General features: G+C 27.1%; 1 protein-coding gene across 2 annotated transcripts in view; it reads left to right on the top strand.

Moving 5' to 3' along the window:
* Window positions 1-13308, top strand: part of LOC112595062 (cAMP-dependent protein kinase type I regulatory subunit) — a 73147-nt gene that overhangs the window by 46503 nt on the left and 13336 nt on the right. For both annotated transcript variants that reach the window (XM_025340149.1, XM_025340150.1), the window contains exons 2-4: window positions 3761-3925; window positions 7631-7831; window positions 7976-8195. In XM_025340149.1, coding sequence (XP_025195934.1) covers window positions 3761-3925; window positions 7631-7831; window positions 7976-8195 — 586 coding nt within the window. The remainder of the gene's footprint in view (window positions 1-3760; window positions 3926-7630; window positions 7832-7975; window positions 8196-13308) is intronic.

The raw sequence follows: 13308 nt of genomic DNA, 5'->3' as shown, positions 1-13308 counted from the left end.
TTATAAGTACCTAGGTACTATGCAATACGTGCCCGACAAGGATATATAATATGTGCAGGCGATGAGAATGAGGTGGTTTATGTGAATGTATCATGTGTGTGCGTGGAGTACGTCGCCTTGTCATACAGTTTACATTTACGTATGCATAATACTATGCGGTTGTATAATCGAACGATTGAAGGGAGGTTTTCCGCAAAAAAAATATACGTGGAAGTGCACACTTCGAGGAAGTGTACGATGACCCGCGGAAATTGGGTCATAATATATTATTATTATCATAATATTGTATAACTGTTCGTTCTTCTTTCCGGGACGGCCGGAAGTACCTCAGAGGCCGAAATTACAACAACGCTATTCGACCGAGTAAAATGGACGCAAGCACTCCCCGCAACAGAGTAGCACAGATGCCGTCTTAAAACGATGATAATAATAATAATAACAGTTATCATCTGTTCACAGAATCCTCTTGAAAAGTAGTTTATTTTTTATGAGATGAGTATGTTTCCGATCACAAGTTCTTTGCCGTTAATCGCCAAAATACTTACCGATGACTTCTAGGTACTTCGTACGGGTCTGATATAAATTTTCGTACGATAGACTCATCATTAATGAAAAATTAATTAATGAACTACCCTTTGCTGTACGTCGCATTATGTTTTCCTCGCCAAAAATTCGATATATTTGATTATTTCGCCGTTTAACAGTAATATTATTGTTGTTGATTTTAGTTTTCTTAACTCATAGGTTGGTTTAAAAATCCAATTCTCCATTCTTAGTCGATTGCTGGCCTTTTTTTTTTAGGTTCTTAGACTTTTTGAGTTTTAACAATATGTCTCTTGCATTAATTTCCTTAAATTCCTCGTACTTTTCCCCGAAATATGCTAATGGAATAGTTGTCAAATAAGGTCGTTTGTCATACCTATATTCGTAGTTATAATATATGATGTGGTGTATTAAATATCCCTATCACTAGTAATGAAAAATGAATGACTGATATTATTTATCACTGCAGCTTTAAAGCTTTAATCCCTTCTCTCCTCTCCTCTCACAACCCCATATCAGTACTTCCGCTGTACTGACCATCTGTCTTGTCGTTTGTGCTATTTGTGTATACAGAGTGCGTCACTTATAATTGACAATTTTATACATCGAAATAGTCCATACGCTCGCCCTCAACCCTGTACATAGCTAAAATGGCAAAAAACTACGCTCGTCGCTATGTGTATAATAAATACGCATTTATATTTATATCTATACGTATAAAGGTACCATAATTCCGCCCGGACGCCAAAATATTACATTATAAACCCACGTCTCGAAAACGTGTGCGAATTCGAGATCAGACATTCCACTCGACGAATGAACGTATAAAATAATAATAATAATAATAATAATAATAATAATATATATATATATATAATATTATTCAGTGGTAGGATCACCTCGGCAATGGCGACGATTTGCTTATTGCATTTCTCGTGACAGATCTCGGTGTGGCCAAACCATATCCTTATTTTTTTTTTTTTTTTTTTTTTTTTGTCTCCGACTGAGCGCTTTCTTTTAGTTTTCATCTCCTTTAGTCCTTTATGTTGTATATTTGATTTGCCTCTATTCCATTAGTCTGTTTTTATTTTTATGATTCCTTATCTCGCGTTTTTAATCGCCTCACCGCCATCGACCAACAGAGACCACTTTTCTTATTTCCACATTGAATGCACTCTAGCACACAAAATGAATATTCTCCATTGTCAGATTTTTGAATTTTTTTTTTCTTTGCTCGTGTTATTTTTCTTTGTTATTCTCGTCGTATTAATACAGAAATACGCAAGCCACAAAAAACTATTAAAACCTTCTTTAAATTTTGAGATTTTTTTTTTACATTAATGGAGTTAATGTCACCTAAAAATCTGTTTTTGTTGATGGTGTTTATAGTGTTTTTATATCTTTATACGATCAGTAAAATTAAATCCATCCTGTATCATAAAATTGGTTGCTTGATTTATGGGAAACATTTGTTTTTAAAGAAATAATTAGCTTTTCAATTTGCCAGTTCTTTTTATTCATAATAAACTAATTTAATGAGCTTCACGTTATACTGTAAAATAATCGATTTTTCATGATGTGAATTATGTACAATTTCAAAATAATCAAATTTTTTCAATATTTATTTTATATCCAAAATTATGATTTAATTTTCTAAATAGCATAAATCATTCTTAAATTTTTTTCAACCTTATTTATATATTTTTAATTTAGTTAGGTCAACTCATTTAAAATGTAAATTATCCTTTTGATTCTGACATTAAACACGAACGAGGTTTTGCAGGTTACTGAATATTAAGAATATTCCTATCATCGGCTTAAAAAAAAAAAAAACTACTGTTGTATTAAAAACTTTAGTTTATTTACATATTTCAATAAAAATATAACGGTTTTAAATTAATACTAGAAGAAATAAGTAGGTACAAATATTAATTTTATATTCATTATTTCACTCAATATTTATAATTTTTAATTTAATACACCTAAAATAGGTTGGTATGTTATTATTTTAGTTGAAACAACGTTAACATTGGATGGTGATCATCATAATCTTATGTTGTGCAACTTTGAATTTAAATAAACGTCAGATTAATAAACACGTATAATGGTAGACGAAAAAAACATGTAATGGTATAAATAAAAAATAAAAATTCAAGTTACTTTATATTTTTTATTTCAACATAATATTATTACAATTTAATACAAAATTAAATTAAATTCTTATTCCAACATAAATATTTCCTCTCTGTTAACGAACGTATGATTATGCATAACATCGATTATACCCTAAACCCTTTGATTCTTTTCTCATATGTTTAGTGTACTGTTTATTGAATAAATATTATAGGGTAAACAATATTTGTTTGATGTCAGTCGATCGACTGATAAACATAATAATCGCATCATAATAGTATATCTACCGAACGTGGGAGTCGCATGGTTATAGAGTGTCCATGTAGTAGTATACTATATACGTATTACATATTATTATTATTATTATTATTATTATATTATTTGTATTTATATTACCAGTCATATTAGACTTGTAAAGTTTTCTTTGAACTGCACACTTAATATTTTAATGTTATTGTATCATCATACCTAAACCATATAGATTATTGTGTTCTTCAAGGTATATGCTTGAGATAAAATTTATAATAATTAAAGCCTCATGGATGTTGATGAAATGATAACTTTTTTCTATAAGTATCGATCTAAAACTTAGACAAATACTTGTCTAGCTGAATTACTTGTTAAACAACATATAAATCTAAACAAAAGTTTATTTTCAAGGAGATTTTTTTTATAATTATTTATTATTTTAAATCATTTTTAGTTATTTTAACCTGCTTTATATAATATAATTAGTTAATTTAATGTCGTAGTTTTATTTTTTATTTACAATTTATTTATCTAAATTATTACATTTTATTTTTCGTACATAAAATCTAATTATGTTATCAATGAATATAATTTATTAATTTTAAAAATAATTGAAGGGTCTTAATAATTTTAAGTATATTTTTTTGTATATATTTCCTAAATATTAATTAATTTTGCTATGGACGACAATAATGTAGGTTTTTAGTGCGTTTGTTTAGAGCATCAATACTCGGCCCCAAAATTAAACGATTAAACGCAAATTATGTTATACATTTTTCAATTATTTTTTAAAGTTAGATTTTCTCTTAACTATTTTTTTTTTTTTTTGACGCAGGAACAAGAGCAGGGGAACGACAACCAACACGGAGAAACAGATGAGTTCTTTCAGTCAGCACCGACGTCAGGTCCTGCGAGTCACGTCCAACAGTCGATCCGGCGAAGAGGTGGCATATCGGCTGAGCACGTTTCTGAAGAAGAAGCTACTAGCTATGTCAAGAAAGTGAGTTGAGCGTGTTACTAAGATACTTATACGCGTAAAAAAAAAAAATAAAAAGGAAATCGTATGTACGTCATTTTATTATGATGTCGTTCATAATAGCGCAATCGGTTTTGTCACGAGGGATTTAAGTTAATAAAATGATGACAGTCAAATGCATTTCACCGGTATTTGTGCACACTACACATCTCATGAATAATTGCGTGATATTTTTTTTTTTTTTATATAGTCGGCAAACATATTTATGTATAGTAGTAGTGAGTAGTATTAGGTAAAATATTTAAAAACTTTTGACTACATGAAATATTGCCATAAAAAAAAAAAAAAAATGTACTACAAGATTAATTATTTCGATTTAATTATACTTATTCACGAAAAAATATTGCGATATCTCACTTATTTAATATTCAAAACTATAATTTTAAATACTTAATTAAACATTTGCAACATGAATACTCATAAAATTTTATCGATCTTGTTAACGCATCGATCAAAATTTTATTTGTTTATGTCTTCAACATTAAACATAATTTGTGAATGCAATTTTTCCTGTTTAAAATTTAATGTACTATAATTAATTATTTATGAGGCTCGTAATATACATCATTGGTTATGAAGGATTTTATACTCTATGTTATTACGAGAGTCAGTTCTGCATCTGAAATATTATTATGTTGAAGGAAAGAGAAGTTAATCGTGTAGAAATATCATAAAAATAAATTCATTTGAAGATCTATTTTAACGGTATTTGAAATCTTTTATCAATTATTAAAATCATAAAATTATATTAGTAATATATTTTTCATTATACCTATTACCTAGTGACTATAGTATTTAATAACTTGTTGGTATTTGCTAACTTATTATAACCTCATTTTACATTCTAATATTACCCATTCGCATGATAAGTAATAATAATTGTTAAAGTAATATCAAAGGTCAACTATATTAAGATGGCTGGTATTTTTTATTATTATTATTTTACTTTTAAGAGTGAAAGTATCAAACTCGTTCTATTGCTACAAAAATATATGATATTCATATAAGAGATATAGTTCTCTGTACTATTTAAATTGTTGACCTTTATACTCAATTGAAATCATAAACTGCATTAAATTACCTATGATTAACGTCAATAAATGTTAATTGCTTGTAATTAGATTTAAAATAATTTTTAAACGATTATTAATATGAAAGTAAAATATTATATTAAATATGACAGTAGCTTATAATAATCTTATAATTTTGTTTTTTGTCTATCCATGCGTGCGACGTGTAAGCAACTTTATTTTTCGCTTCGTCAAACCAAGAATTCACGCTAAGATAAATATAAACCTATTTATTTGAAATTTGAAGATTCTAAAAATATCCATTTTCACCTATGTATCTTTAATGATGTCTTAATTTCATAACTTTTATTTTTAGATTTTAATCTTGTGACGTTTTAAAATGTATTTATTAATCGATGCATATACACAGCACATTAATAAAATAAGTGTTTAATAATAATATATGTTAATATCCTTTTATTCACATAAAATAAATATCCTTATTATTTACTTTAAACCCTTTTTATCTGCTGTAAATTTATTTGAACGAATTAAAATTCAGTATCACATCTTTAAGATACTGAATAGTTTTCTAAAAATAAAAATAAAATTATAAATATTAAAATTAAAGATGAATTATCATGATACTAGAATTTTTTGTTTGCCTTTTCAAGTTTTAAACATAATACAATAATTGAATTGTATTTTAATGCTATTTAATCTAGTGACAAATAATTTATTTTTATTTTAAATTAAAGGATAAAAAATGCATAAAAATATCTAAATTTTAGGTAGGTACGTATCTAATTGCTTGGAATTTATACAGTGGCCCTCCTACACGTGTTTTTGAAACTTCTTGAAATTAAAAACTTGAATCTACCCACTCAACTTGCTTTTGTATGTTTTATTTCAAATACTAACAACTGAAATTAAAAAGTAAAGACATTGGACATATTTCTGAATTGAGATCCAATGGTTTTACTAACCTAATTAATAATTACAATACATTCCTTTTAAAGTATAACTTTAGGATAATTATATACTCTATATTTTTGACGTCGCATAAACATAAAAAAAAGAACCGCATTTGAAATTGGTTTAGAATCAATCTTACAATATTATATATTCGTAAGCACTAATTTATGTTATATATTTTATTCATTTTTGACTAATTACTTGAAGACATTAATTTTCAATGAGGTTGATACACAAATACTAGATATATTATGACCGTTTGATATTTTTACTGTTGAGAGAGTTTAAATTAAATATATTGCATAAAAGTGTTGTAAAAAAATAATTTTGTTCTCATAAAAAACATTTATGAAGTGTCAGTATGTCACACCAGTTTTCCTGAAATGCCAACTCTTAAATTATGGTGTATGAATAAAAAATAACTTTTTTATTTTAACTTATTTTATTATATTTTTTCCTCTTTTTGTGAACCTTTACCATAGTGGGCTCTAAGCTTTCACAATTTATTATGACGTTATGTAGGCAGCAAAACAAAAACATGTTTTTTTCTTTAATGGTACTAATATTTTAGAAACTATCTGTACCATACGTACAATAGACGAGGTTACTTTGATAACACAACCGTTTGAAAGAAGTATGAACAAAAAACAATGGACTAAACAACTTTCTATACTTCACCCTAATGAACAGTCTATTACAAAAATGTGTATAAACTTAGCTGTTTAATGTTATGTTTTTACTGATATTTTTGTAATTAATTATATTCAAGTGAAGCTAGAGGTCAGTTACTATATTAACTGTTAAACTATTTAAAGGACTTGCAAAAAAATCTAAACAAATAGACTAAAACCTTGGGTCATTATTTATAAATACTCGTAAATAAAAATAAAAATTTTCAGTAAAAATATTTAGTTACAAGTTGGAAAATGTCAAGCTTACTTATGTAATTAATAAAATACAATTTTATTGATGACAATTCACCTTCCTCTTATCAAAGTCATTAGTATGTTTTTATTTTAAAAACCGAAATTTTATTAAGTTCATATATTTGACTCGTTTAATCACTGATAAATAATTGTTTGTTATAAGGTATTAACTTTATTGTACGAATTATTTTTTGTCTGATAAGTGTTGTACTTTTATTGGTAAATTATACCTAAATAAACATTTAAATTTTTTTTAAATTTGTTATTTATCAACTTATAAAATATAAGTTAAATAACGTAATACTTTATGTTATAGTATCTATAATACAGCTAACGTTTATATAAACCTTTTACACATTTAGTAAACATATTGCGTGCTAGATAAAGATGAAGTGAAAGTTATTACTTTATTAGAACATCTAAGTCTAAATGTATATCGTATTTCAATATTTATACAACTTCTTCGTTTGTTTATTAAATTGTTTTTTAATATTTATTAATTACTCTAATTTTAATTAAATTTAGCATAGTATACTTTAGTATTTTTAAAACGTTTTGAATACCCCTTTATTTGAATTAATCGATTCTAGAATGATATCTGTATCTCATTCATAATATATTAAAATAGTTATTTTGTTTGAGTGATAAATACGATAATTTTTAAGTTATTACTTATTAATATAAGACATAAGTATAATAATGTGATAGGAATTTATAGTTTATATTAAAATAATCATTTTTTCTTCGATACATTTCAGGTAGTACCAAAAGACTACAAAACAATGGCGGCTTTGTCGAAAGCGATCGCTAAAAACATATTGTTCTCTCATCTAGACGAGAACGAACGGTCGGATATATTCGACGCAATGTTCCCGGTTACGTTTCTACAGGGCGAGTCTATTATTCAACAGGGTGATGAGGGAGACAATTTTTACGTAATTGATGTTGGCGAAGTCGAGGTAAGATATCCCATATACTTGACCATTTTTTTTACCGATGATTCGGTATTCTGTACTTCCTGTCTGGTTGTCCATGTACATTGTACGTAGATATAATTACACAAAATATTAACGTTTTTTCGCACTGTGTGTTACACGATTTAGGTGTACGTAAACTCGGAACTGGTGACAGTTATCGGTGAAGGTGGAAGTTTTGGAGAGCTGGCTTTGATCCACGGTACACCGAGAGCCGCCACGGTACGTGCTAAGACTGACATGAAGCTCTGGGGCCTGGATCGAGACAGTTACAGGAGAATACTTATGGGGTCAACGATTCGAAAGAGAAAAATGTATGAAGAATTCTTGTCACGCGTCTCTATTCTAGGTAAGCACAGTCAGTTTATTCTGGCCGTTATATAATATGTAATTACGACATTAAATTAAATCATTTGATTTTATAAATATGAACCAGTGTTCATTGCATATTTATGCTGTATTTCTGTAGTAATAACATATACATACATATTCACTGTATGTTTATATATATATACATATATACACACACACACACGTATCACGTGTTTATTGGTGTTTATTGTAGGTATATTTAATATGTAATTCTATACATAGCATAAAAATAATTTTAAAACTAAAATAATTAGGAAAATATTTTAAATAGAGAACACTGGTAGTCGTATGTCTATAGTAGTATTATTAACTAGTAGATGTCTAAACTGAATTTCAAATTGAAATTAATAAAAATGAAGAAAAGCTTTCCAAATCGTCTTTTATAACATATTTTGTAATAACCGAAAGCAATTGGTCTTAGAGTTATTTTAATTTTATATTTATACCATCAGCATAGTAATTTAATACTAAACAACCAACTTACATAGATTATTTCAAGCTATTTGAGTCGTTAGTGACAGACATAATGGTTTTTATAAACTTCATATTATTCTAGATAGGTATAACTGTTTAGTGAATTATTAACCCGAATCTATCCAAAGTTTGGTATTACAAACCGTCGTCGAAAATAATTACCAACTAATCATTATTATTCTAATCAATCAGAAAAAAGAGTTAATAATTTATCGGCAGATCATATCATTGTTTTACCCTGGCATTTATTATTATACGGTCAAATGACTTGGCGATTAATTCAAGTTCTTAATGAGTCGCACAACTTTTGCAAACAAGAAAACCATTGTAGCAGGATAAGTTTATCCATAGCAACGTTTAGAACATGCGACGATAAAACTGGTAGTAATCAAACTGATTGTATCGTAAAGACAGACTTTCAGTACCGCCACTTCTTTATTCCCCGTAGAATCCTCAGAACACGTCCCATAATGTCCAATGATAACTACACAGACAAAAAACGATAACTTCAACGATGCAAGACTGTTACCATAAATGGCGTATCCTAATGGCAATTGTAGTATATACAGCGGAAAAACAAATTCTAATATTCTTAGGTGCCTTATTGTTATTCCGCCGAGAAGAGACTATACAGTTTGTGTATTATTATTGTTGAATCAATGAAACTACAATTTTCATCTCAATTCCCCGAAGTCGTTAACATATATTTCCAAACGTTTTGACCATTCTATTATTTACATTTTATCAACTTAAATTGTAAGTTAAAAAAAAAATGTAGCCGATGTTTTTAAGTATATCTAACCTAACCTATTTAAGACTTTAAAATTTTTGTTATTATACAAGGAATATCCTGTGGAAATACTAATTTCTGGTTTTCAAACGATAGCCTTTTTTTATACAATAAATAATTTATCGAATATTTTTTTCTGAAAAAGTTAATGTATCAAAATCAAAATTCAAACAATAATTTTAGTATTATTTAACTTTGTGTACCAAAGATAATAAATTGATCCATGATAATATGTTTTGAAAATATAAGAGCTACGGTAATACAAAAATTGTACTAATTTATACTAATCTATCAACATTTATAATTTTTTTAAATTATCCAAGTATAATAAATATTAGATTCAATGTTATATGTACTTGATATTTTTGTAAAATCATTTTTAAGGACTATTATACTTTGATAATTATTATATTAACTGAGAAACTACTCGTCCAAATTTTGAATTAAGTCTTACATAGACGTTTAAAAAAAATTATCCACTAAACGATTTACATTAAAAAGAGGAGTTTTCCACAATATACTCCATGTGTAGAACATGAATTCTCGAAAATTTTTAAGTGAAAATATTGGCGTAACCCTGTGTATAAAAATAATTAAATTGCATTAATATCCGTGTTTGTCTGATACAGGTTATATTATACTTTTATCTATTCAAACTCGTACAATATGTACGTCTCATATAGAAAATATAAATCAATTGAAAACTGATTATGCCTTGAAACTTTGATACATCACTTATTACCTGTACACTAACCGAACACTGACTCGTTTTGTGACTGAATTCCAATTGTTGTTTGCGGTTGCTCGATATTAATTCGTACGCCGACCATCAATTTTACCTTTGGTTACTGCTTCAATGCTACGCATACAAAAGAAAGGGTGTGACCCAATTGAAACCCCGAATAACAAACAAACCTGATTTCATGTTGTATACTCTAATATTGAGTAAAATCATACGTTTAATTGAGCAATCGCTGATATGCCAAAATAATTGGAAATAACTCAAACGCGAACAGTGTAATAATATATTCATTTGTACGTATATGCAATGTAATTTTGTATTTTCGCATACAATACAACGATCCGCGACCACACAACGTATTATAACTTGTAATACGGAATATGATTTTCAATAGCTACCATAAATCGAGCTTTGAAAAATCCGACCAGTATAAAATATACATTACAAGAGACTTTGTTAAATAAAATTTAAATTCCGATCGTTTATTCTATCTAGATATCGATTCTATCTACAAATTCATCCATAGTTGTGCAACAATTTAATTTATTCCATTTTTTTGTAGACCTTAAAAGTTTTCAATACTAAAGTCATTTTTATTTTGCGTATTAGTAAATCGTTCAGTCGACCATAAATTTATTTTGTATTCCCATTTAATTTATTCTTACTCATAACTCAGTAATAGTAATATAAACGTTTAAAAACACACGTAAATAGCTCGACACATAATTTTTTTTTAAATATTAAAAAATATTCAATAATTTCATGTTATTAAAAAGAAAAAAAAATCATAATTACAACCCACACAATGTTTATATCAATTTTCAATTTTATTATTATTAATTTATTAGTCTGTCAAAACCTTCTATCTTAATTTAACTTGATGCCTTTTAAATATATTCTATTCTATTTTGTATTAAATGTTTTGAATCTATATCTACAAATTTATTTATATTCTCTCTTAATTTATAAAACTTCATGATACATTTTAAAACAGTTTAATATGCATAGGCTGTAGTCCGGTAGTCGCCAATGAGATAGTAAAATAGATTACACAAAAAAAAAAAATATTATACTTATTATTTTTCATGATTAATAGATATTATTAATATCTATTAATCATGAAAAATACTCTTAAAATATCTATCAGTATAATTATACTTACTTAAATTTTGAACCTAAATTTTACTAAAAAACATTTTGAATAATATGTGTGTGTGTGTGTGTGTGTATTAAAAAAAAAACTAATAATGAATTGGATTTATAACACATGGTAGATATCTGTATTAACTAAGAAAAGATGCATCGCTATTGGTAAGATAAAATAGTCTTCTAATAGGTTTATTAGCTAAATAATTAAAAGCACAGCGAAAAACGTAGAAAGGAAAGGAATGTCAAGAAGTACGTTGATGGATCTTGAAGTTGATTAAATTAAGAAGGAACGGGGAACCGACTTTTCCGGTTAATAACTCATTTAATGATTAAAGCCCAATTAAGTGTCTACGTTTCGTAAGGGTTTTAGTATTAAGTGCGTAAGAAATATGACAGTAATCTTATAGTAGATGTTAAATGTAAAGAATAAAATCAAAAAACTCAGAAATTTCTGTTGGACCATTTTAATCTGATATGAATAGACAGAGATATGCAGATTCTAAGGAATAATGCTGTATTTTAAAATCGGAGTGCATTATACAAAGTTTTTAAAGATGAATCAAGTTTAAAATCATAAGCAAGTCATTTCATAAATCTCAGCATTCTGTAAGTTGACGCAGTATATTAATATGACGTTCTGGATTGAAATAATTATTAAATTTAAAACCCGTGTAATCAACGGTATCAAGTTGATACCATCAACACGCGAAATAGTAGAATCAAATAGTTCATTAGGCCATTTTAAAGTAGAACAATTTTTGTGAATCTCATGACATGACATTTTCAAAGTTAAATTCTAAACATATAAACTAAAACCACTCAACAAAATTATTGAAATCACTTTGTAACTTACGGTAATTGTAAGAGAATTTATATACATAAAAACTTTCATATCATCAGCAAAACAGAGCAGCTTGCTATGATTTAAAACCTTTGGAACATCAAAACAAGGCAAGAAAATATCAGAAATATACCAAACACATTGACATTAGAATATATATATATAACTGATAAATAACCTAAACCATGAAATAAGAGGCTCACCAAACTCTGACGCAATAAATATTTTAATTTGTACAACGTGATTTACTGAATCGAAAGCTTTTTTAAAGTCAATAAAAAATAGATTTAGTTGAGCATTATTTTTGAACGTATTAAAAACGGATGAAGTCAAAACAAGATTTTGTAAAAAAGCAGAACAATCAAATCGAAAACCATGTTTTTTTTTTCATCAAATATTTATTAACAAGTTGTTATTTATGTTTTAAAATGATAGATTCAAATAATTTGAAAATATGAGATTATGTAGAAGTATATCTATAACTTGAAACATTAGACAGTCTACCAGATTTTGAAATTAGATTAACCTAACTCAGTTTAAGAATAGTTGTAAAAGTATCTTTATCTAGCAACCGCCTAAAAAAAGCAAGGTGAGTAATGAGTGTACGTGATAATCGATTTAATTTTTTATAAGAATTCACCAGATATTTGATCGAAACCTATTGACCAATTTCCTTTTAGCAAAAATAATCATTCAAAGAGAAATATGCATTACTATGCGAGTCAAATGTAAAGATAAAAAATAGCTTATTATCAACATTAACATTATCTTTTAAATAAACTAATGAAAATAGAGTCACAAACATATTTTCACTTATTTGTTTAATGGATTATACTACTCCATTATATGTTAATTTCTTAAGCGTATCACTATCTACCGGGTTTTTCTTTTTGTGATTCTAAAAGCTGCGAGGTATTTTTGATAAAAAAGATTCTACACAACAATGATATTCGTTTTGACATTTTTCGAACATAAATTTAAATCGAGTTTGAAGTAACGATACTTTGTTATAGTTGGAAATATTAGAATTCAATTTGTATTCAACACAAGCTTTCTTTTTTTGTAACAGGATATTTTTATATTTACTATGAGGG

Source organism: Melanaphis sacchari, unplaced genomic scaffold (assembly GCF_002803265.2).
Source record: "Melanaphis sacchari strain LSU unplaced genomic scaffold, SCAv2.0 Contig24_pilon_pilon, whole genome shotgun sequence".
Lineage (NCBI taxonomy): Eukaryota > Metazoa > Arthropoda > Insecta > Hemiptera > Aphididae > Melanaphis > Melanaphis sacchari.
This window is presented reverse-complemented; position numbering and strand designations above follow the sequence as displayed.